General features: G+C 37.9%; 1 protein-coding gene across 4 annotated transcripts in view; it reads left to right on the top strand.

Annotated features, from left to right (window-relative positions):
- Positions 1-2,380: 2,380 nt before the first annotated feature.
- LOC133572667 (porphobilinogen deaminase-like) overlaps positions 2,381-27,140 on the top strand; it is a 31,479-nt gene continuing 6,719 nt past the window's right edge. The window contains exons 1-13 of one of the 4 annotated variants that reach the window (XM_061925536.1): positions 2,381-2,878; positions 5,675-5,728; positions 8,005-8,077; positions 9,513-9,562; positions 12,542-12,597; positions 12,843-12,920; positions 16,602-16,679; positions 16,768-16,843; positions 17,509-17,622; positions 17,705-17,743; positions 17,812-17,931; positions 18,014-18,067; positions 22,026-22,112. In XM_061925536.1, the coding sequence (XP_061781520.1) occupies positions 2,855-2,878; positions 5,675-5,728; positions 8,005-8,077; positions 9,513-9,562; positions 12,542-12,597; positions 12,843-12,920; positions 16,602-16,679; positions 16,768-16,843; positions 17,509-17,622; positions 17,705-17,743; positions 17,812-17,931; positions 18,014-18,067; positions 22,026-22,112 (903 nt within the window). In that variant the 5' untranslated portion in view covers positions 2,381-2,854. Of the gene's footprint in view, positions 2,879-5,501; positions 5,569-5,674; positions 5,729-8,004; positions 8,078-9,512; positions 9,563-12,541; positions 12,598-12,842; positions 12,921-16,601; positions 16,680-16,767; positions 16,844-17,508; positions 17,623-17,704; positions 17,744-17,811; positions 17,932-18,013; positions 18,068-22,025; positions 22,113-27,140 lie in introns of those variants that run through there. The other 3 variants (XM_061925538.1, XM_061925535.2, XM_061925537.2) reach the window with 3 other exon arrangements.

Raw genomic sequence — 27,140 nt, forward strand, 5'->3', positions numbered from 1 at the left:
TGCGGTTTTGAAGGAGGATAGAGATGCCCTTTATTTTACACCTGTTGGGAGTGGATTCCATATTGAAGTGGCATAGAAAGACAATGAGTTAAGACCTTTGTTAGTTTGGAATCTGGGTTTAACGTGGTTAGTGTTAGTGTTAGTGTTATTATGCTGTTTGTTACTTATGTATGTTATGTTGCAGCTATTTAAAATAGTTTTGTCAATTTGTTCTGGCCTGAAATAAATTGGCCCTTTGAAACATATCTTTGTCTTTGTGTGTTGTATGTAGAGCACATTGCTTAGCAGAGTTCAGTGATGCAAATGCATGTCAAGTTGATCAACAGATTGTGTTATTCTCCAGTGCAATAACAGTACTGAAATGAAGGCTAAAAGGGCATTTATTGGGAGCTTTAAAAACAAAAAGTAGAAGAAGTAACTAAATGATTACTTTTCACAGTAACGCATTACTTTTTGGTGTAAGTAACTGAGTTAGTAACTGAGTTACTTTTGAAATAAAGTAACTAGTAACTGTAACTAGTTACTGGTTTTCAGTAACTAACCCAACACTGCCCAGGAGTGACATATTCAGTATTTTTTTACTTTAGAAAGTTGTATGGTTTAAAACGATAATGATGCCAAAAAACATAAAAAAAAGATGGGAAGTCCATAAAGGCTTATTTTGAAAATGTAATTTTGTTTATAGATTATATGCTATCTGTTGTTGTGTTCCTTAATTTGGGTGTACAAAAATGACGGTGTGTGTGTGTTACTGAGTCTGACCTGGACATAATCTGTAGTTTTGTTTATAAATTATATGTAATCTGTTGTGTTCCCTAATTTTTCAGTGTACATGGATGAAGGTGTGTGTTGCTGAGCCCGACTTGGACATTATCTGGACTGGACCTGGTTTTAAAAACCCTTTAAACAAATCTAATTTCATTGACAACCAGGTCTGGTGAAGATAAGGTCCTTTTTAAAAGAAATAAAAAATAAAATAGGATAAATAAATAAAAAACATTTTCTTGGATAAAAAAGAAAGTAAAACCATATAAAAACAATTACATAAAAAATAGTAATTAATGAAAATGTTAGTGGACCAGCAGAACACACAATCATGTATGTGTTTCAGGGACTGTGTCCCTTGCAGACTATGTTGTTCTATGTTGTGGGAACCAGAATATTGGTAGCAGACAGAAACAACCCCTTTTGTGTGAGTGGGTGTGGATGAGTGTGAATGGGGGATGGAGGTTTTTTGGGTTGATGCACTAATTGAAAGTGCATCTTGTGTTTTTTTATGTTGATTTAATAAAAAAAATTAATAAATAAATAAAGACACACACACATACACACTGGCAGGGCCCATTTAGGCGTTTCTCTTTTTAATGACAGTTATTGTTAATTTAAGGATTAGGTTTACAGGTTAATGAAATGTTGACTCTTGAGTCTAGCATCTCACCAACTTCATTCAAGAGTATCCTCTAAACTGGACAATGCACCAACAAGTCAGTTCTTTACAAAAATTCAAACTGAGGTTGGAAACTATAATAGTCAATCCCCCTCTTCATGACTCAAGCAAGTTTATAAATAAAACAGTAATAGGAGATTGTAATGAACAACGTATTTCACCACATATCTTGAAGGAAATTTGTACTGAGGAACGTTTAATGACAAATTCTAATATTTGGTCAATAATTTACATGGAAAATAAATACTTCTGGACCTGGACAAAAGGCTTCATGTTTGATAGAGCAGGGAGAAGGTGACAATGTGAAAAGGAGGTTAGTTAGGTGACTGGCAGTTAGTTGGACCTTTGAAATGTTTTCTGCACACTACTAAGAGTTGCCTTAAAGGCAACTTTAATGATCCCATAATGTGATGTTTGCAAAATATTAAATTCTTCTGATTTTGAAACATAAATTACACTTGGATGTTCTTAAATATAGATACTATACAATCTACTGTATATGTACATAATTTTAACAATTAGGCTAACCCAATTCATAGTTTATTCTAATTAGTTCTGCTTAGTGATTACTATAATGACAATATATCTACATACATGTTTAAATTAGGTTAATTGGCAGCACTAAAATTGGGCCGTGAGTGTGAATGTTGTCTGTATTTCTGTGTTGGCCCTGTGATAAGGTGGCGACTTATCCATGGTGTACCCCACCTTCCGCCCGAATGCAGCTGAGATAGGCTCCAGCACCCGCCGCGACCCCGAACGGGACAAACGGTAGAAATGGATGGATGGATGGACATGTTTAGATTTTTTTTACGTCACCTTTTGTTTGTGACTTTGTTTGATTGATTATATCAAATTATTTGCGTGAACATACTTTACTGTCTAGGCCAAGAGATTTTACTTTACTGTCACGTATTGTCTTTGAAATTTTACTTCCGTCAAGACATGCTTCATTTCCGTTGTCGTCGCCCCTGTGGTCGTTCTATTAACGTGGGCGTTCGTAAAGGCGTGTTCCACGAATTGTTTTCGGTACCGCAGCTATTTGTACTTGGAGCTATAAACCCCCTCTTCCTTCCCGCCCCCCGCGTTTTCTAGCCACTATATAATATTTTTATACACATTTTTATTTTATTTTTGCATATAAAATACAACGTTCAATCCAGAACAGTGCTGTATGTATGCGTCCTTGTTTTGTCCCAGAGACAAAACCTGCAGAAGAAACGAGAACGCGGAACAAGGAAATGACCTAGAGCCTGCCTCATGACGTCACCATTTCAGCGGACATGAGGAGCTATGGAAGATGAGTGCCGGTAGGGTTTTCAAGGATTTCCTGGAGTAATAGACTTTGTGGAAAGCTACCCGAGCCATAGTTTGCGTAAAACAAGGGTAGTGATCAAAGCCACTATCATGTCGGAGGAGGCGACCTCTCCGGTAAGTGTAATTAAGTATTTTCCCACCATGTGTGCAATACGTTCATGGCTGACTATGCTCGGGCCAAGCAACGTTTCCGTATGGGATCAAGAGAGGAAATGCGATTGGCTAATAGTTAAGTCTGTCATGGGGTTCGCATCCACCATTGGTCTTCAAGGAATAAGTGGGCGGACGTTGACAACATAGTCCTGCAGGAAATAGATAAGGATGAATGAATTTCCCTGTTTCAAACAATACAATACTATATAGTGCTTACAATGTCGAATGAAAGCTATGTCGATACGACCAAGTAAACAAATAACTGGTTCATCATGATTCATGATATTGAGTTGCGGATACAGTGGGCAGCATAAAGTAACACTTTATTGGTTGCAGTTGACGACGCCTCTGACTTAAGCACACGGAGCGAACAACAAGCGTCCAGGATTTGAAAAATACAAAGGTCAAAATTTGGTAGTCAGAGGTCAGCGCTGAAAGGTCCAATCCAAAAAGACTCGGTAAAATTAGGACCTAATGTGTTGGCCCTGCGTTGAGGGGGCGACTTGTGCAGGGTGTACCCCGCCTACCACCCGAATGCAGCTGAGATATGCTCCAGCACCCCCCGCAACCCCAAAAGGGACAAGCGGTAGAAAATGAATGGCTGGATGGACTCACGAGCCAGGTGGCTCTTAATGACAGCATCTGGTTGGAGATAAATCTTAGGGCCTTAAAACACTCATGTATTTTAATCCATTCTCCACTGTCAGTTCAGGCTTGAATTTGGCTCCAGCTACCTGCAATGCTTGAGCCAATCACAACTACATGTGTTGTGAGGTCAATAAGTAAAAGACCTGCCTTTCAAAACAATTATTCAGCTCAGTAGTCTTTGAATAAAACCCTTTTGAAAAGAAAAAACATGACGAGTACCGTACATTTCAGGATGAATGGACAGAGGAATTTGCCGTTGTGGACAGAGCAGGTTCGGCGGTGTGTCTAATATGCAATGATAACATTTTCTCAATGAAACGGTCAAATGTGAAGCATCACTTTGACATATGTTGCATAAAGGTAAGATTACTTCTTTCATATTTACTCTTATTTGATTTATTATTGGTTCGCTTCAGTATAACAACATTATTATGAAGAATACATTTTGATTTATCAGAGCAGGGACTCTGCTGAAAATCTGTGTCTACTGAGCAGGCCAGATTTATTTTTAAGTATTTGGAACAAAATAATGTATACTCTAAAATAAGGTTGCACAACTAATGAAATTTTAATCAGGATGACGATTTTTGGTTGCCACGATTAAATGAGGATGATCTTCTGCGATAATAACATTCAAAAAGCAGGCTACGCTGCATATCAAATCTGCTGCATATTAAATCAAGCACTTTCACAACCGCGCCGGCGGAAAACAAGACGATATGTAGCGCGCGCCCGTCCACGCCGCCATTGTGTATGCGCACAAAACTCCTTTACCATGCCCTACTGAACATACACGCATACATAAGCTCATAACATGCAACTCAATATATTTTAAACCTTCTTTTGATATAGTTTTGATGATTATGGCTAAGAGCTTATGAAAACCTCAAATTGAAAATCTAAAAAAATTAGGGGTTTTCAAAATAGTAAGCCAAACAAATAATTTCTCACTTTGCATGTAATGAGTTTATATCACATATTAATTTCACATTTGAAGTTGATTTGCTGACATGACATGCTTTAACACGATATTAAACATTTTTGTTTCACCTGAACAATGACAATACAAAATTTTGCATAAACTAATCTTATACAGTGGTACCCAGTTTATGAGGTTAATTGTTTCTGTGTTGTAGCTGGTAATCCAGAAAACTCCTATCCTAAATCAATGTACTCTTTTAAACTTAATTGAAATGCCATTATTGCATTCTACGTCCAGTTTCAGCATCTATATAATTTCTTGGATAAAAGTCCACTATTTAATAATTATTTTAACGCAGTTCGCTGGCGCTATCATTTTTGAGTCGTCTTCAGAATAGTGCAGATTATTGTACCAGTGCTGTGCTTGTACTGCTTCTTCAAATCAGCTACACATACACCTTGGTACAACTATTTATTTTTTATTTCAATGAATATCATTCACTACTTCTTCTCGGCACCATCCTTCACTTTCTTCGTTCCCATGTTTGGAAAAAACTAAATTATGTTGATCTCCAGCCATTAGCTAATCCTAGCAAGGGAGACGCCATTTGTCATGTATCCCAAAAAACTTGAGTGAGTTTGGGCACTGGTAAGTCGACGTACTAGGGTTGCCACGATACCAGAATGTCAGTAGTTGGTAGGGGTAGTTGTGAATTTCAACAATTTTGTAATTTATTGATACCACGATGAAAATGAAAAACAACTGAACCCATGTTGTTTTAAATTCACTACTTTATTGAAAATTGTTCAAAAAAGTTTGTGACCACACCTTATATGTGACCGCTCCCTTCTTCTCATAACGGACTTGGATGACTTGTACTTATCTTTTGGCACCAGACATCTATTGGGGCGGGGGTTCTGAAAAAAGAGGGTTTGTCTTCCCTTTTTTTAGGTCTACTGTTCAGTATAGAAAGGCTATATGACCTCAGCACTGGTCCGCGCTACGACTCAGCAGGCTGACACAATAGCTTCTACAGTGCAGAAGCCTAGTAATGGAGGAAGGACTGTTCAAGTATATCAGGGTGAGGTTGGATACTGGTTTAGTGATGCTAGGAAAGAGCTGTATCGAAGCAACAAGTTGACTGAAGAGGAATGTGAAATCTAAAACTCTTTTTGATATTCTTGCAGAATGGGGATGGTAAAGTTAGCCGTATCTTTCGCATCGGAACCCGAAAGAGTCAGGTAAATGAATGAATGAATGAATAATAAGTTTATTTCGGTCATATAATCAACCATTAATCATTTTGTGTGACCAGTTTAAGAGTACCGACTATACATATATAACAATCATACACATTTACACACAAAAGGAAAAGAAAAGAAAAAGAATGACCGAAAAAGGAATAGGCTGAAGCCAAAGCTTATATTTGCCTATCCTATACCTTCACTGAAAATAAGATTACCTGGAACATCGATGTTAAAAAAAAAAATCAAAATCAAAATCAATGGGATGAAAGTAATTGTTGCTATATTTTATAATTTTCAATTATCTCACCTTTCAATGTTTTCTTAAACCTTAACAAAGAAGTACATGTCTTCAGCTCATCACTGAGCTTGTTCCACCATTTAACTCCTAAAACTGAAATACATTTGTATTTAATATTCGTTCTTGCTTTACTTATTTCAAAAATCAATATCCCCTGTAAATTATAGTTTTCTCCTCTTAATTGAAATAATTTAAGAATACAAGCTGGAAGGCTGTTGTTCTTTACTCGAAACATAATTTCCATTGTTTTTAAAAAAACAATGGAAATCTGAAAATTTTAACACATTAGAACTTATAAATAATGGATTGGTATGTTCATAGTAGCACGCTTTGTGTATTATTCTAATTACCCTTTTTTGAAGTTTAATTATTGGGTATATGTTTGTTCTATAAACATTTCCCCAAACTTCAACACAATATGTTAAATATGGAAAAATAAAATAATAATATAACATATGAAGACATTTCTTATTCAGCGTGTTTTACTTTATAAAGAATGGCAATGGATTTGGATATTTTTGCCTTTATATATTCAATATGCGGTTTCCAACATAATTTATGATCAATTTTATTCCCAAGAATTTAGTTTCATATACTCTATCAATTTCCACTTGATTTAATTTTAATTTTACTTCACAATTTGTTCTTGCACCACTAAACACCATAAATTTAGTTTTCTTATCATTTAATGATAACTTTTTGATATCAAACCATTTTCTTAGCTGAATCGACTCAACCTCTATTACCCTTAACACTTCCTTCAAGTCTTCTCCTGAACAATATACATTTGTATCATCTGCAAACATAATAAATGTCAATTTATTAGATACTGAACAAATATCATTTAAATATAGTATAAATAACTTAGGTCTCAATACCGAGCCTTGTGGAACCCCACAAGTTACTCTTCTTGGCTGTGATTTAGTCTTATTAATTTCCACATATTGAGATATATTACTTAAATAACTACTTAACCACTCTTGTGAAACACCTCTTATGACATAGTTTTCCAATTTTTGCAGAAGTAAGGAATGATCGATTGTGTCAAAAGCTTTACATAAATCAATAAATACTCCAACGGTGTGTTGCTTTTTTTCTATTGCTGTAGCTACGTTTTCTACAAAGTCCATCACTGCTAGGGATGTAGATCAATTACTCCTGAACCCATACTGATGGTCATTCAGTAGCTCATGTTTGTCAATGAACTTATCAAGTCTATTTACAAATAATTTCTCAAGAATTTTTGCAAAGTGAGGTAGTAGAGACACAGGTCTATAATTTGAGACCATATGTTTATCACCATTTTTATAAATGGGAATAACTTTAGCAATTTTCATTTTGTCAGGAAAAGTTCCAGTTGATAAAGATTTATTACATATGTAAGTAAATGGCTTCAGGACACAATCCATCACTTCTTTAACAAGTGACATATCCACGTTGTTACCATCGACATATTTTTTTGTTTTTAAACTTTCTTACCACTTCTAACACATCACTTTCACAAACTCCGCCAAGAAACATTGAATTTTTAATGTCAGATACACGATTTAACTTTTTCTCAACATTCGTATTAAACTTAATATTTTTTGCCAAATTTGGGCCAACATTCACAAAAAATGTATTGAATTCCTCAACTATTTCTTCTATATTTTCAATAATTGAGTTGTCATCTTTTACCAGATAAGCTGTAAAATCCTTTTTGCTAGATTTTTTAATCATAGTATTATGCACGCTTAAATTTTGTATTTCGACAACAGTAAACTGAGTTTGAGATTTCCACCTCCCCTGAAATCTACAATACGTTGCTTTTGTGTTGTCCCTTTAAACACAGCAGAGCTACTTATAGACATAACTACATCCATCTATTGCCATTTTAGTGATTATCAAACACACATTTGCAATTACACTGCATGTAGTTTTGTTTTGTTTAAATCTGTCTAACCAAAGGAACACTGTTGTCTTTTTCTTGTAGTTGGCTCGCATTCAGACTGACAGTGTTGCTGACAAACTTAAGGAGCTGTACCCTGATATCATTTTTGAAATTGGTAAGAAAACTGCTTGCCTCAATGACTCAGGAAATCCATTTGGTTATTTGTCCACCTTCAATACCTATTTCAAAACTCATCTTTATAATCTAGCGTTTAGTCTTTGATGCATCCAACTTTATTCACTGCCTAGTTTTTTTTTCTGTTTTTCGGTGAAAGACTGTTATTTCTGTTTGCATTTTTTTTTTGTATTCTACTAATTCAACTTTTTTGGTTCTTTTAAAGGGTCTTTGAGTTTTCAGAAAAGTACCGGTACTTGTAAATAAAATGTATAATTTTTTTCCCTTCCCTATTTAATGGTGAAAAAGTTATTTGTTGCATCCGTGTCAGTGTTTCCCATACATTCATTCATAATTACACAGAAAGATTTGGCATCTGGTAGATGTTGTTGTTGCAACTCCGTACAGTAGATGACATCATAACGCTGCATCTTAACACATCCGTACGCACATATCAAAGCTGATTTATGGTTACAGTAATGGTTGTGTTGTTAGTTCATTTCGAACATGCATACAATTATGATATACAGTATTACATTAGTCAAGCATAATAACATATTTGATCATCAATATAATAATACAATAGACGCACAGTGACGTGTACATTAGCTTTAAAATCGGTGCACACTTATATGCAGCCCAGGGAACAATGTTTGTTTTTAAATCGCTCATGCATGTTATAAGATGCATTTAAAAGCGTTTATCGCTGCACAAAATATAACCAAGAAATGGAAGCCAATAACTTAATGTTCTGTTGTTGAATAGGGTTTAAAATTTGAGATAATTTTGCCAATTTTTTTTTTTTACACAAACCAAATAGCTCCGTTTTGCACGCCACATATAATATATATAATAAGATAATTTATGCCTAATGTCCAATTATGCAAATTGGATGATGATGCCAATTTATTAATCTACAAATTCCCCATTGCAGGATAAATACAATTTATCCTATCTCTATGACATTGTCGAACAAAATGTTCTTTAATTTTCAAGTTTTTTAATTCGCAGTAAACTGGGCTCCCCTTTTATCTGTAATTGTCTTCTCAATACTTAAAATTGATCAATCACTGAAATAAATGAAAATTAAAAAAACACATTTGACAAACTCTTAAATTAAACTCTTAAAAACTAGTAATAACACTAATCAGTTATTAAATCCAACAAGTTTAAAAATTGCCCGCATAATACATTTGAGTTGGTCCAACAAAATGATATCACTAAAATAGGTGATGCTGTGAGTGATGCAACTGCAATGAACGATATTCTAATCTATAGTTTTTTTAAAACTAATTTCAATGTGGCATTGCAATTAATTTGTGTTTAAATATTGATACTACCATAACTACCACTACCAGAAATTGCGAACACGGAAAAGTTGCGAAACCGTTGGAACCAATATTTGTCATTGATTGTCACTGTATTCTCTCTTTTAGTGGGTATGTCCACAATTGGAGATAAAATCCTTGACACAGCTTTATCAAAGGTAAGACTTGTCATCAATGTGCACATTAAAAAGTACTAGTCATGATCTCTTTATATATTGAATTGAAAATGTATACACCACTGTAACAATCAAACTGTTCTTAAGATACTGTCTATTGAGCACACTCAATACTTTAGTTGCCACGATATTACAATTTCAGTAGTTGACACCGATACCTGTGAATTTCCACGATTCGTGAATTTTATTCAATACCATCCATCCATCCATCCATTTACTACCGCAATACCATGATGAAAAAAAACCTGAACCCATGTATGTTTAAATTCGCTGCTTTATTCAAAAACTATTACGTATTCAAGATCACTGTGCCTTAACATCACCAGCATTAACCACCAAATGATTCCCGGGCGCGGCCACAGCTGCTGCTCACTGCTCCCCTGTGGGGGTGGGTCAAATGCAGAGGATAATTTCACCGCACTTAGTGTGCGTGTGACAATCATTGGCACTTTAACACTTTAACTTTAACACCATTTTGCACAAAATTCAAATCGCAGTAGCAGCTGCCAAGAGGTAATTATTCGTTCAGAAAAGAACAGCAATGACTTATTGCCTCCAAGTACAGTATATCAAATAAACAATACTGTGCTTAGTATGGTCATAAATAACAATAGCCACTATTTGCCACAATATTAAAAACAATATTGTTCTTAGTATTCTTTCAATATGGTAGCATGACGTCATCATGTAATTTGTAATTTAAAGACCAATCTGTGTTTTTGTTATTATACAGTAATATTATATAATAATTGATATACTTATATTAATTTCTTAGCCTTTTCTCAGTACTTTATGCCTTTTTGCTGTATTTCCCTTTTTTGTTATTTTGTTTATTTTATTCCTATAATATGCCACAGACTCATAAGATATAGTTGCATTCAACAAATGCCCCCTAAGCCACACTTTGTCTTCCTGGTGTAATAAGTAAACTAGTGGTGTTCAAAGTGTTGCCAAATGACAGATACCGTATTTTCCGCACTATAAGGCGCACCGGATTATTAGCCGCACCTTCAATGAATTACATATTTCATAACTTTGTCCACCAATAAGCCGCCCCGGATTATAAGCCGCGCCTACGCTGCGCTAAAGGGAATGTCAAAAAAACAGTCAGATAGTTCAGTCAAACTTTAATAATATATTGAAAACCAGCGTTCTAACAACTCTGTCCCAAAATGTACGCAAATGTGCAATCACAAACATAGTAAAATTCAAAATGGTGTAGAGCAATAGCAACATAATGTTGCTCGAACGTTAATGTCACAACACACAAAATAAACATAGCGCTCACCTTCTGAAGTTATTCTTCATTCGTAAATCCTTCGAATTCTTCGTCTTCGGTGTCCGAATTGAAAAGTTGCGCAAGCGTGGGATCCAAAAATGGCCGGCTCCGTCTCGTCGAAGTCATCGGATTCAGTGTCGCTGTTGTTGTGCAGCAGTTCTGTGAATCCTGCCTTCCGGAAAGCTCGGACCACAGTTGTGACCGAAATATCTGCCCAGGCATTTACGATCCACTGGCAAATGTTGGCGTATGTCGTCCGGCGCTGTCTGCCCGTCTTAGTGAAGGTGTGTTCGCCTTCGGAGCTGTGTGAAAAAAGCCACCCGGCCTCTTCGCGTAAACTTCCCTTAACCACTCGCTCATCTTTTCTTCATCCATCCATCCCTTCGAGTTAGCTTTTATGATGACGCCGGCTGGAAAGGTCTCTTTTGGCAAGGTCTTCCTTTTGAATATCACCATGGGTGGAAGTTAGCATGGCAAGCTAGAACCACAGTGAAGGATGACTTCTCATTCCCTGTGGTGCGAATATTCACCGTACGCGCTCCCGTTCCACAGTGCGGTTCACAGGAATATCAGTTGCTGTGAAATACGGTAGTAATCCGTGTGCGGATGGAGAGATTGCGTCTTTTTATGAACCGGATCCTTTTCGCTTAGTAGGAGCCATTTTGTGGTCTTTACAGATGTAAACAGGAAATGAAACGTACGGTGATATCCGCGCGTTTTTTCTTCTTCTTCCGGGGGCGGGCGGTAGCTTACAGTAGAAGAAGAAGCGCTTCCTGTTCTATGGGGGCGGGTGCTTACCTTGGCGGTTGCTTGCGTAGAAGAAGAAGCGCTTCCTGTTCTACCGGGAAAAAAGATGGCGGCTGTTTACCGAAGTTGCGAGATCGAAACTTTATGAAAATGAATCGTAATAAAGCGCACCGGGTTATAAGGCGCACTGTTAGCTTTTGAGAAAATTTGTGGTTTTTAGGTGCGCCTTATAGTGCGGAAAATACGGTAAGTGTCTCTCAGCTGTCTTTGTACTTTTAAAATCGATATAGGTTGGGTTGCACACTTCTGGAAGTTTTCTGTACGCTGTGGTAATACACACTCCCTGGTGCGCTCTCACTTGCGCAGCGAATGCTTTTGTGAATGCTTGTATTTGATTGCCAAATACATGCACAGTATAATGGAAGATACACCTATTTTTTACTTTTAGTATGTAAGTCTACACGTTAAAGAGACAAAGTCACTAAAGTGCATCACAGATCATTCTCAGGCAAACCAGGCGTGTATGAGGTGAGTTGTAATTCCGAGTTACGCTACACTTAGTTATGCTACTTTGCCTCAGTTCCATCATAATTTGTTTATGAGCGAGGGTGAATCGGAAGCGCCAAATTTGCATTTGTGACAGTAAGTAAACATATGGGAAACACTGGCCCATATTTTTCCAACGTCAGGCGTTCTTCTTTGGCGCTGACACACTGCTAACGTGCTGAGAATTGACAAGGTTCGCCGAGGAAAAGTAAGCATCAATGTATTTTGTGCGTGTTGGTATCAAAGTATTGATACATTTGACAACCCTGCTCATTACAAATCAGTCATCATGAGATTACATTCATCACGCTATGACTTTGTGTGATTATAAGGTTCCATTAAATGGTTCTAAACTTACAATGAAACACATATTTTTTTGTTTAATACAGATTGGAGAGAAGAGTTTGTTCACCAAAGAGTTGGAAAATGCTCTGGAGAAAAATATGTAAGTATTTTGGAAACCTGCATATTTATAGTTGCTGGTACTTACTGAGTTGGTATGAATCAAGTTCCAAAGCAGCATGTACTGCAGATGAATGAGAAACACTTGACTTACAACCTTTTGATTTCTTCCGCAGCTTGAGATAGAGCCTAGGCCTTTAAAGGGATTTAAACCTATTCTAAATGGTTGTATTATACTGTGAGGAAGTGGGGCATGTCAACATGACTGTCTCTCTCTGTGTCCCTCAGGGTGGATCTGGTCGTCCATTCACTGAAGGACCTTCCCACCACTCTGCCTCCAGGATTCACCATTGCAGCTGTGCTCAAGTGAGTCATACATCAAACTGTTTGATGTTGTGTGTCAGTTGTTCATACTTGCATATTAGAAAGGCAAAAAAGAAAACAAACGTGAGAAGTTAGTCCTTTGAGGCGAGACTAAGGTCTTTTGAGATTCTGTGAGCATATTTTTGCCGGTAGACATTCAACAAAATCATCATGTGATTTTGAAAAAACTAATAATAGTTATTAATTTCTGTCTGTTAATTTTGTTATTTTGTACAAAAAAATTATTATTGAACAATTAGTTTCCTGTGTATCCATATTAATCCAAAAACATGCATCGAATCCCTTCAAGTCATGCCTACCTCATACCTGCCAACTACTCCGGTTTTCCCGTAATTAGTACGGTTTTCATCAACCTATTCCGGGTTACGGTTGCAGTGATAAAAAATACGGTTTTTCATTAATTAAAAAAATTTTTTTTTTTTAAATGCGCGAGGCTAACAGGTGCCTCGTGCCAAGCACGAGGCACCTGTTGCCATTGTTTCCAAACAAGCGAACGATCATGGAATCAGCCGGAGAAAAATCGCAAACGAGTCTTAAACCGAAAAGAAAACTGCAGTCATTCCGTGAAGAATATTCAAAAGCCTATCCGGGAATAATTATCTGTTCCAAAAAGGGTGAAAACTACGCGAATTGCACCTTGTGCAGACAAGATTTTTCGATCGGACACGGAGGAATTAGCGATGTAAAAGACCACGTTGGGACAAAAGAACACAAGTCTAATGCCGTTGCTAGCGATACAAGTGGAAAACTTTCAACGTTTTTCGGATTTTAGCCACAAAAAGGTAATGACACCAATGTTATCTATTGGAATTGTTTAGTACTGCTATACTGTTAAAAGGGTTTATACTATTTATGCTTTCAAGTCCAAGTTGAAGAAATCTTGTTAAATGTTGACAGCATAACTACCAAAATACAGAAGTATGTCCTTAATATTTTTGCAGTGCTATTTCTGTTGAAAAGTTAAAATGATTACATTAGAGATGTGATGTGCCACTTTTCAAGTGTCTGATGGCTTAAATTAATTTTCATTAATTTTTCATATTTTGAATTCTTTTGAAAGGCTTACAAAAAAACTACATTTGAATTGTAATTCCATGCTATTGACAGGACTATTAATTTTAATGAAGTTAGCTTACCATGTTTACAGTATGATAATTGTGATAGAAATGTGAATTTTAGGCACAGAATATTTTATACAATTGAACAAGGCAGTAGATTATACAAGCTTGGACAGAAAGTTAATAATGACACCAATTTATTTTTAAATGGACTTGTTTAGTACTGTTTTACCATTTGTTTACTGTAAAAAGTGTTTATACTGTTTATACTTTCAATTAACAAATTTAAGTCTTGTGAAAGGTTGACAGGATAACTGGCATTAACTGTCAAAATAATTTCAAACTATTGAAGTTAGCTTACAGAATAAACATGTCAATCAACCCATATGATTTTTGCTGTAATATTTTTGTTTTGAAAAGTCACTGTGACTGATATAAAAGTGATGGTTTTAGCAACATTTTAACCTGTCTGAATGCTAATAATCATTTTGCGTCGGGGGGCGAAGCCTGAACCCCCCACCAGGACTTTGTCCTGGACCTACCGGGGCCTGCGGCCCCTGGACCCTGGCTACTAGGTTTTTCTGATTTCAAAAGTTGGCAGGTATGCTACCTTACTCAAAGCAATTGTGTCCCCCTCACATCTGAATTCATGTTTTGGCCCTGTTTTTTGCTTACTACAAGGTATCTGCGGGATCTTAAAGTTTTAAATCCAACAATTTGAAATGAAGGCCTAAAAATGTCAACAATTATCTTAAAATCTCATAAAAGGTCTTAAATACGATTTTGAAATGTCTTAAATCTAATAACGTTACTTTTATTTAAAACATGCATACACTTCAGTCTTTCTTTTAAATGTTTCGATTTTTGTGGACGCTATAATGTAACTAGAAAACAACTAAAGTAAGCTACTTGTGCTGTCCGGTCAGAATTTATCACACACCATCAGCTTGTGTGCTGTGTTGTTACAGCTTAGCATAGCAGTGGATAAAACTTAACTAAAGCCCCCACAGCAAGGCTATATTACTTGCATAAGATGCGTAAGTGCAATTTTAACGATTTGTGGCTCCAGAACAATCAAATTAATGTATGATTGAATCCGGTGGATGGAAAAGTATACAGTGTTTAGGACCCAGCTGTGGACCCATCGAGGAGGGAAGCGTTTGTAAACATTGTGGTGAAAGTCAATGGAATGATAATGTAAAAGTCAAAAGTCCGGGATAAGTCCGTGTCAAAAGATGCTGAAACGCCACAAACACTTGCACAACTATACAAGGACCAACTTAACCCCTCCCCAAAGGAGTGTTATGTGGGTAAAGTGGTGTCAATTGCCAAAGGTGATCAATATCAGATGTTAACTGGTGAAATCATACTATTACACACAATAAGCACACGCTAATTTCTCTGTCGTAGTAGTGTGCTCACAGCAGTTAAGCTATAAAAAAACCTAATTATTTTTATTCCAACAATTTCATCTTTTCTAATCTTTTCTCCAAGTTGTCTGTTGAGTGTCTACTCAGTTTATTGTTGGGAAAAGCAAGGAAGATTTGCGAATGTCATCTTGTCATGCTTAAATAAAAACTTGTCCTCGTTTATTCACGATATTTTTTCATATAAGTCACAAAAGAACAGGTAAATATGAGATACAAAATGAGCTAAGCAAATTTAAATGTTATCCACATTATCCATCCATCCATTTTCTACCGCTTATTCCGTCACATCCAAATTCTGTTTGAGGCTTGCAAGCCATAATCACCTTCTTTCTTTTTAGACAAACGCTCTGTCTGCACTCTGTTTTTCACAACTTTTTTGCGGATACAGTAATACTGTAGATATTTTTATCTGTATGCCCAATTCTGACAGCTGCAAAAACATTGCAAAAGTTAACCATTTAGCTTTAGCGGCGATGCCAACATTCCCTTTCAAAAATGATAGATTGTTTTGCTTTTTGCTATCATTTCTGAAGTTCTGGTTGTTGTTGTTACATGGAAACACTTGATATAAAGCACACTGCACCTTTTGCAAGAAAACATTTTCATGGCAAATCCGAAACATTTTATGACTTTTGCTAATAGTTTTTTTTAATTACATTACAATAGAGAGGCTTCTGATGTATTTAGTTAGTTTAACCATTTGGTATTCCAATGTGAAAGAGCAGTGACTTCATTAATATACTTACAATTCATTCTGGCCCTCTGATTTTCCTTTGTCGTTGTACTTTTTTGTCCACATTGATGTGAAAAGGTCTTAAATTATGGTTTTAAAAAAGTCTTAAATTTGACTTGTTGGAACCTGCAAAGACCCTGCAATGGCCAGACGGTTAGCTACTGCTAACATTAACAGTTAAAGTATATACCGGTATGTGTTTCCTACAGGACTACAATACAGGTCACAAATTATAAACAGAGAAAATTAAAACAAGGCAAGTTAATCTTACACTGCCTGAATTGAGAGAATATCAAAGCTACATGCCATTTTGACTGCCAAGTCTATGTGTGACTTTTACATTATTTCTGAATGTTTTTGCTCAAATTCCGACTTGCACAACTTTTACGTTTTTTAGGTTTGTAGGTTTCACTGTAACAAGGTCTTTTTTGCTTTCTTTCAGGAGAGAGAATCCTCACGATGCAGTGGTGTTGCATCCAAAAAATGTAGGAAAATCCTTGGAGACTCTTTCAGAAAACAGGTGCACTCCGCTTGCTAATACACCCATTTACAGTATGTGCAGGGTGTCACTTATGGAAAATACAACTTCATGTTGTGTATTTGTGCAGTGTGATTGGCACAAGTTCACTGCGTCGTGCTGCTCAGTTGAAGAAGAGATTTCCTCATCTGGAGTTTAAAGATATTGTATCCTTTTGTAGATGAAGCACATTTATAGGTTAGAGTGGGCTCTTCATAAAGATAACTATTCCAAACAGGACATTAGCTACTCCTTTTAGAGTAAAATTTTTCTGAGCGCTGTACGTCGGTTTTTTATCAGCAATTAGTTCTAAAAGATCAGATGAAGGTCGAATTGTATGAAAACCGACACAAATTTTCACAAAATAACTGATGTAATTCCATTTAATTAAGACTTTTGTTGGCAATGGGGGAATAAGGCAAGGGGAGAGCCAAGTATATGCCATTTTCTCAATTCAATAGTACTTCTCATCTTCTTTGTCAAATTGCTGGCGCTCACAACTTTCGTTGGCCCAATCGATTTGGTGGTATACGCAATTTGGTACAAGGGCAAACAGTCTAGTTTGTTATGTGCAATGTGTGGCCATACGGCAATTGACAGTAGGGCAGTAGGCCATACAAAAACCAGGGCAAACAATTTGCAAAAATGTTAATTGAAAACTATAGAAATTAAGTGATTCTAGAAACCGAGATACCACTGCAATTTATCTGCGATAGCAAATGTGTCCTACAACACATTTGTATCAAATCCAAATGATATTGTGCACCTGTGTCTGATGATGTTGTTGATCATTGGTCTTTGGGAGGTGTTCTTCCTGAGTGCTCATTTCCAGCGTGGAAACTTAAACACAAGGTTAAAAAAGCTAGATGAGAAAGACGACTTTGCCGCCATCATTCTTGCTGCTGCAGGGCTCAGGAGGATGGGTTGGGAGAACCGGATCAGCCAGGTTTAATTATTTTTCAATAACACTAAGTCTTCTCCGCCTGCTAAGCTGACCGGTTATCTTACAGTGTGTCTGTCCTTGCTAGATCCTGGAACCCAAAGACTGCATGTATGCTGTTGGACAGGTAGGAGCAGGTTGCAGTATTTATCAATTATGTGCGTGTGTTAAAATCATAAACGTATGTGACGTTAGGGCGCTCTGGCAGTGGAGGTTCGAGCGAGGGATACTGACATCCTGGAGATGCTGTCTGTGCTAAATGACGGTGACACTGTGTTACGTTGCATAGCTGAGAGAGCTTTTCTAAGGCACCTGGTACACACCTCCATCATGTTAATGTTGTAGACATGTATGGGTACTGACATCGCTGTATGTTCACTGTAAGTGTCCTTTGTAGGAGGGGGGCTGCAGCGTTCCTGTGGCCGTGCATACAGAGGTGAAAGACTCTCAGGTGAGAACAGTTAGGACACTTAGTGCTGTTTTGTTTGTAAAATTAAACAAAAATAATAGATTCAAATGCAAACATTTAACATTCGACAGTTATGTTACAAAGGCTGCAAACTATGTCATCTAAAATTTTGATGGAGGGTTAATGCAATGGCCCCCGGGTACAAAGCAAGTTTCATAAAGGCATGATTGGATTAGTTTAGTATGGAGGAACAGTTTACAATGTAACACCATTTGTATTTCTTTTCACAAGCAACTCATTCAGGTCTTATCCCCTAAACCCAGCACTGTCGTCAAGTGCTCCAAAATCACAAAGAGCACATTTCCGGCCTTCACAATAAAATCGTTGTATGTTACATCTGTCTGACTACACTAACAAAATATGGGTTTGAGAAAAATGTGCCTATATATTTGCTGTTATGTTGCACTTGAAGAAATAATACTTTATGTAAGTATGGAATATTGCATACAAACACACTTTCACATTCTTTTTTTATTTCAAAATTGCACTTTGAGACTTGAGACAGTTAGTTTAAACGATCCAATTTTCAAGTCTGCACCTAACACCGGTTTAAACTGAACAGAAACCAAGTACATTGTATTTTGTAAGAGAGTTGAGACATTGTTCTAAAATATATGTTTATTATTTTAGTTTCAAAATCTACAACAACATTGTAGCAAATCAGATCTGAAGCCAAAAAAATCACGTTGGATCAGAGTCCAAAAAGGCTGATCGGTACTTCCAAACTTTGTTTAGAGAATAATTATATATTTATAAAATTTTCACATATAGGAAAATGAAAATGCGTAAAAATGACAGATGAATGAACAGTTAAAATCACTCTCTCCTTTCATTAAAGACTCTTGACGGTAATGAGCAGGAAGGAAAGAGGGGACAGGGAGAGCCCCACAAATGTCACCCATACTTTGCTACGACATCAGGTCTCTCTAACAAGGGCTGGCACTCGTGTTATATCCACCAACGTGCAAACAACAACAACAACTTTGTGCTTACACAACTTCGTTTACATCAACTGATGCAATACACACAGGCGCCAGACAGCTTTGTCTCTATAAACTACGGAAGACAGTGTCTAAATGCCATATAATTCTTGATTGTTTGGCTTATCATCGGGGTGTGGGGCCTTCAGTGGCACTCTGGAAACAGACTTGCATGCTCTTGTTGATTTTGATTGGCCTATTACTGTATGCTACAACTTTATTTGGCTCTATGATGGCTTATATTGCAGCCATATTTAGTGAATCAATCAATCAATCAATGTTTATTTATATAGCCCTAAATCACAAGTGTCTCAAAGGGCTGCACAAGCCACAACAACATCCTCGGAATAAAGCAGAGATTGAGTCACCAATGTGTGTAATCCTACTAAAAGGAAGACTGTGTATGAAAACCAAGACATATTTTTGCAGAAAATTTTCCCCGAGAACCAAATCATACTAAAACTAGGGAATATGTAAACTAATGAATCACTGTATATACCGAGACCCCTTCATGGGCCCTGAGATCCTCAGGGCTCCGTAGAACGTTCAGGTTTTTGATTTGGCTTTTTCCTAGTAGTAATATTGTATTCGATTTCTAATAGCGCTTTTGTATCAACTAGATACATTCACACACGGGGGTGAAGCTACATTTGTAGCCACAGCTGCCCTGGGGTACACTGACGGAAGCGTGGCTGGCAATTTGCACCTACGGCCCCTCCAACCACCATCATTCACTGCACTGGGGGCAAGGGTGAAGTGTCTTGCCTAAGGACACAACAGCAATCGATGGCAAGAGGCGGGGAGCGAACCTGGAACCCTCAAGTTTCTGGCTTGGCCGTCCTAATATTAAATAATTTTATTGAATTAGGCTCCAGTACCCCCCGCGACCACGAGCAGGACAAGAGGGAGAAAATGGATGGATGGATGGAATTCATTCGTACTTTACTTTTTGTCTTTTTCCTTATGCAATATTTTATTTAGTTCTATTTATTTATTATATATCCATCTTTACTGTATATTCATTTTTATTTTTTTATTTTTTTTTAAACCTTTTTTTTTTAAATTTTCATATGTTTTACTTGTATTTTGTCGTTACTCATGGTTCTAACTTTTACAGGTTTTATTATTTTTACTTTCCAGCGTTCCTCAGAGGGAGCCATCTGCATCAGAGGTTATGGGCCGTGCTGTGGGGGCGCTTTGTCTCAGCGTCCTGGTGCAGATGGCTCCTGTGATAGTGTTTACTCACATGTCTCTGTACTCAGCCATGCATTCATTTGTTCGTATAGTTGCATATGTGTGTGTGGGTGTGTTTGTGTTTGGTATTTGTGTCTGTGCGTATGTAATAATGGGGAATCTGGGTCATCGGGGTATTGTTTTTAAGTTTGTAAAGCACTTTGCGTTGCATTTCTTGTAGCTTTATACAAAACCCAAAACCAGTAAAGTTGGCACGTTGTCGTAAATAAAAACTGAATACAATGATTTGCAAATCATTTTCAACTTATATTCAATTGAATACAGTGCAAAGACAAGATATTTAATGTTCGAACTGAGAAACGTAATTTTTTTTGCAAATAATCATTAACTTAGAATTAATGGCAGCAACACATTGCAAAAAAGGGGCATTTTTACCACTGTGTTACATCACCTTTCCTTTTAACAATACTCAGTAAACGTTTGGGAACTGAGACCAATTTTTGAAGCTTTTCAGGTGGAATTATTTTCCATTCTTGCTTGATGTACAGCTAAGGGTCTCCGTTGTCATATTTTACGCTTCATACTGCGCCACATGTTTTCAATGGGAGACAGGTCTAGACTACAGGCAGGCCCGTCTAGTACCCGCACTCTTTTACTACAAAGCCACGCTGTTATAACGTGCAGAATGTGGCTTGGCATTGTCTTGCTGAAATAATCAGGGGTGTCCATGAAACAGATCTTGCTTAGATGGCAACATATTTTGCTCTAAAACCTGTATGTACCTTTCAGCATTATTGGTGGCCCCCATCACAGATGCTGGCTTTTTGCGCTTATAACAGTCTGGATGGTTCTTTTCCTCTTTGGTCCGGAAGACACAGCGTCCACAGTTTCCAAAAACAATCTAAGATGCATCAGTCCATTTTAGATGGACTGATGCATCTTAGATTGTTGATGTTGATGTTGTTGATAAATGGCTTTCGCTTTGCATAGTAGAGTTTTAACTTGCACTTACAGATGTAGCAACAAACTGTAGTGGTTTTCTGAAGTGTTCCTGTGCCCATGTGGTGATATCCATTACACAATGATGTCCCTTTTTGATGCGGTACTGCCTGAGGGATCGAAGGTCACTGAACCTTTTGATGATATTACGGACCGTAGATGGTGAAATCCTTAACTTCCTTGCAATAGCTCGTTGAGAAATGTTCTTATTAAACTGTTCGACAATTTGCTCACGCATTTATTCTCAAAGTGGTGACCCTCGCCACATCCTTGTTTGTGAATGACTGAGAATTTCATGGAAGCTGCTTTTATACCTATTCATGGCACCCACTTGTTCCCAATTAGCCTGTTCACCTATGGGATGTTCCAAATAAGTGCTTGATGAGCAGTCCTCAACGTTCTCAGTCAACATGTTGCAGGCATCAAATTCCAAATGAGCTAATATTTGCAAAAAATGTAGTTTCTCAGTTTGAACGAAGTATCTTGTCTTTGCAGTGTATTGAATATAGGTTGAAAAGGATTTGCAAATCATTGTCACTTACTGTTTTTATTTACCATTTACACAATGTGTCAACTTCACTGGTTTTGGGTTTTGTAAATAAAGTTTGATTGATTGACAAAGAAAAAGATGCTATGGGAGATTATACAGTGGTCAAAAACCAGGTAGTCATGAAGCTGTCTGGCTGGATAAACCCAGCAGAAACATCTTTAGTTGACCCCCTATTTGAGAATATGTGAATTGATTGTTTGTTCTCGTACATCCACAGCTTTACTTGACAGGTGGTGTGTATAGTCTGGATGGATCTGAGAGTCTAAAGGACACCATGCAGACATGCATCCCTGCTACTGCTAAGGTAATGTGGATTATACATCAGGGGTGTCCAAACGGTGCATACTAAGTGTCATACGCTTGGCATAGTTAGATATTGGTAATTTTAGCATATTACTGTTAGTAAAGGCTCAGTGGGTAGAGCGGCCGTACCAGCTGCCTGAGGGTTCCTGGTTCGATCCCCAGCTTCTGCCATCCTTGTCACATCAGTTGTGTCCTTGGGCAAGACACTTCACCCTTGCTCCTGATGGGTCGTGGTTAGAGCCTTGCATCGTAGCTCCTGCCGTTAGTGTGTGAATGTGGAAATAGTGTCAAAGCGCTTTGAGTACCTTGAAGGTAGAAAAGCGCTATACAAGTATTACCTACCGGTACTTACCATTTAAAGACAGTACAATATAGATACACTGCTGACCAAAGGTTTTGGACTACTAAGCAATGGCAGATTGTAGGTTATAAGGAGAGCATCAAAATATAAAAATAATAAAGGGGAGAGGAAAATGGACAGTCTGAATGTATTTAAGTTTAAACTCAAATAGGCTTTCCATCACCTGATAAAACGTTTAAATCGACAGTCCAAATCTGCTGTCAGACGATTACTATGTCATGACCTGCTGATGGCAAAGGCTTTAAATGTGTTAGGATTGTTCAACTGCATGTTCAGTGCGACATTGTTGCCGAGGTTGGACGCAGTACTAAAAGATGCTGATGATTTTAAAAAAGCACTAAGTAGGAGGATCTGAAGGGCTTGTTTTCTACAGTTGGAAGTGGAAATATTTTAAGCTGAAATGTAAACATTTCTACTGACAGAGAAATTGGTCTTTTTCGTAGTTTGTGAGGTAAACATTGATTAAAGAGATGTGCTGCCTCCTGACATCAATGTGTCACTTTTTATAGAAGGAGGACTCCGATATCTTGAGTGCAGTCATGTGACTGCTCTGCTTCGTTTGATTGGTGAAATGGAGTCAAACGCCACTAGTGCTTACGTTGGATAGGGGAAACAGAGTTATGTGACAGAACTGGCTCTCACCTTTCTCTGACAAACCAAAACAATACGTCTTTGCAAGCTGTAATCAATAGATAAAAATAATTATAGCGATTGGTGTAAAAGTAGCGTTTCTTCTTCACAAAAATATTCACGTTAAAGTGAAACTATGGTTATTAATACTCCAAGGACAAACCCAATTAATCCAAATACCGGTAGTTACTATAACAGCGTAATTGTAGCATGTAACTACACACCTCTGGAAGTGACACAATGCATGTTCCAAGTAAACACAAACTCAAACATTGCAACCTGCAGAAGTCCATCCCGTTTGTCAACCTACTCATCAAATCACGATGCATCGTGTCGTTCTTAATAAAACATACTCTCTAAGCTGACGCTGACATGCTTGGCCGACCGTTTTTGTTTATATAACATTTGAGACTCAAAGGGGTAATTTCTGTGAAAAAAGGGTCTGTTTGTGTCTGTTGTCTTACAGTGCATACATAAAGTATTTACAACAAAACAAAACATTTTCACATTATTATTTGGGGTATTGTGTGTAGAATTTTGAGGACAAAAATGGATTTATTCCATTTTGCAATAAGACTAACATAACAGAAATGTGAAAAAAGTGAAGCGCTGTGAATGTTTCCGGATGCAGTGTATGTTTGTCTGTTCATCATCTTCATCATTATTGCTAAGCAGCATGAAACAATAGCAACATACGTACTGTCTAGTTACCGTATTTTTCGGACTATAAGTCGCAGTTTTTTTCATAGTTTGGCCGGGCTCCAGTGTGACTTATGTTTTTTTCCTTCTTTATAATGCATTTTCGGCAGGTGCGACTTATACTCCGGTGCGACTTATACTCCGAAAAATACGGTACACAGCTTTAAAACATGCACGCAGTGACTAGAGCCTGGACTATACTCTCGCATCACGTAGCTTGGTTCGTTTATAGCCATTCACTGACACAAACTAAGCGACACGAGAGTATATTCAATCAATCAATCAATCATTTATTTATATAGCCCTAAATCACAAGTGTCTCAAAGGGCTGCACAAGCCACAACAACATTCGCAGTACAGAGCCCACATAAGGGCAAGGAAAAACTCACAACCCCAATGGGACGTCGATGTGAATGACTATGAGAAACCTTGGAGAGGACCGCATATGTGGGTGACCCCCGCCCTCTAGGGGAGACCAAATGCAATGGACGTCGAGTGGGTCTGACATAATATTGTGAAAGTCCAGTCCATAGTAGATCTAACATAATAGTGAGAGTCCAATCCATAGTGGGGCCAGCAGGAGACCATCCCGAGCGGAGACAGGTCAGCAGCGCAGAGACGTCCCCAACCGATGCACAGACGAGTGGTCCACCCTGGACAGCCAGCGCTTCATCCGTGGCCACCGAACCTGTGCCCCCCCTCCACGAAGGCAAGGGGGACAGAGCAGAAAAGAAACGGCAGATCAACTAGTCTAAAAGGAGGTTCTATTTAAAGGCTAGAGCATACAAATGAGTTTTAAGATGGGACTTAAATGCTTCTACTGAGGTAGCATCTCTAACTTTTACCGGGAGGGCATTACAGAGTACTGGAGCCCGAATAGAAAACGCTCTATAGCCCGCAGACTTTTTTTGGGCTCTGGGAATCACTAATAAGCCGAAGTTCTTTGAACGAAGATTTCTTGCCGGGACACATGGTACAATACAATCAGCAAGATAGGATGGAGCTAGACCGTGTAGTATTTTATACGTAAGTAGTAAAACCTTAAAGTCACATCTTAAGTGCACAGGAAGCCAGTGCAGGTGAGCCAGTATAGGCGTAATATGATCAAACGTTCTTGTTCTTGTCAAAAGTCTAGCAGCCCCATAATGTACCAACTGTAATCTTTTGATGCTGGACATAGGGGGACCCGAAAATAATACGTTACAGTAATCGAGACGTAACGAACGCATGAATAATGATCTCAGCGTCGCTAGTGGACAAAATGGAATTAATTTTTGCGATATTACGGAGATGAAAGAAGGCCGTTTTAGTAACACTCTTGATGTGACTCAAACGATAGAGTTAGGTCGAAGATAATACCCAGATTCTTTACCGAGTCGCCTTGTGTAATTGTTTGGTTGTCAAATGTTAAGGTGGTATTATTAAATAGATGTCGGTGTCTAGCAGGACCGATAATCAGCATTTCCGTTTTCTTAGAGTTGAGTTGCAAAAAGTTAGCGGACATCCATTGTTTAATTTCATTAAGACACGCCTCCAGCTGACTACAATCCGGCGTGTTGGTCAGCTTTAGGGGCATGTAGAGTTGGGTGTCATCAGCATAACAGTGAAAGCTAACACCGTATTTGCGTATGATGTCACCTAGCTGCAGCATGTACAAACCCCGTTTTCATATGAGTTGGGAAATTGTGTTAGATGTAAATATAAACAGAATACAATGATTTGAAAATAATTTTCAACCCATATTCAGTTGAATATGCTACAAAGACAATATATTTGATGTTCAAACTGATAAACATTTTTTTTTTGCAAATAAATAAATAAATGATAAATGGGTTGTACTTGTATAGCGCTTTTCTACCTTCAAGGTACTCAAAGCGCTTTGACACTACTTCCACATTTACCCATTCACACACACATTCACACACTGATGGAGGGAGCTGCCATGCAAGGCGCTAACCAGCACCCATCAGGAGCAAGGGTGAAGTGTCTTGCTCAGGACACAACGGACATGACGAGGTTGGTACTAGGTGGGGATTGAACCAGGGACCCTCGGGTTGCGCATGGCCACTCTTCCACTGCGCCACGCCGTCCCATTAATCATTAACTTTAGAATTTGATGCCAGCAACACGTGACAAAGAAGTTGGGAAAGGTGGCAATAAATACTGATAAAGTTGAGGAATGCTCATCAAACACTTATTTGGAACATCCCACAGGTGTGCAGGCTAATTGGGAACAGGTGGGTGCCATGATTGGGTATAAAAACAGCTTCCCAAAAAATGCTCAGTCTTTCACAAGAAAGGATGGGGCGAGGTACACTCCTTTGACTATTTGCTCACGCAGTTGTGGACAAACAGTTTAAGAACAACGTTTCTCAAAGTGCAATTGCAAGAAATTTAGGGATTTCAACATCTACGGTCCATAATATCAAAAGGTTCAGAGAATCTGGAGAAATCACTCCACGTAAGCGGCATGGCCGGAAACCAACATTGAATGACCGTGACCTTCGATCCCTCAGACGGCACTGTATCAAAAACCGACATCAATCTCTAAAGGATATCACCACATGGGCTCAGGAACATTTCAGAAAACCACTGTCACTATACAGTTTGTCGCTACATCTGTAAGTGCAAGTTAAAGCTCTACTATGCAAAGCGAAAGCCATTTATCAACAACATCCAGAAACGCCGCCGGCTTCTCTGGGCCCGAGATCATCTAAGATGGACTGATGCAAAGTGGAAAAGTGTTCTGTGGTCTGACGAGTCCACATTTCAAATTGTTTTTGGAAATATTCGACATTGTGTCATCCGGACCAAAGGGGAAGAGAACCATCCAGACTGTTATCGACGCAAAGTTCAAAAGCCAGCGTCTGTGATGGTTTGCGGGTGCATTAGTGCTCAAGGCATGGGTAACTAACACATCTGTGAAGGCACCATATGTAGGCACTGTATGTACCGAAAGTACATACAGGTTTTGGAACAACATATGCCTGCAGTCCAGATTTGTCTCCCATCGAAAATGTGTGGCGCATTATGAAGCGTAAAATACGACAGCGGAGACCCCGGACTGTTGAACGACTGAAGCTCTAATAAAACAAGAATGGGAAAGAATTCCACTTTCAAAGCTTCAACAATTAGTTTCCTCAGTTCCCAATGGTTTATTGAGTGTTGTTAAAAGAAAAGGTGATGTAACACAGTGGTGAACATGCCCTTTCCCAACTACTTTGGCACGTGTTGCAGCCATGAAATTCTAAGTTAATTATTATTTGCAAAAAAAAAGAAAAAGTTTATGAGTTCGAAAATCAAATATCTTGTCTTTGTAGCATATTCAACTGAATATGG

This window comes from Nerophis lumbriciformis, linkage group LG30 (assembly GCF_033978685.3).
Source record: "Nerophis lumbriciformis linkage group LG30, RoL_Nlum_v2.1, whole genome shotgun sequence".
NCBI classification, from domain to species: domain Eukaryota; kingdom Metazoa; phylum Chordata; class Actinopteri; order Syngnathiformes; family Syngnathidae; genus Nerophis; species Nerophis lumbriciformis.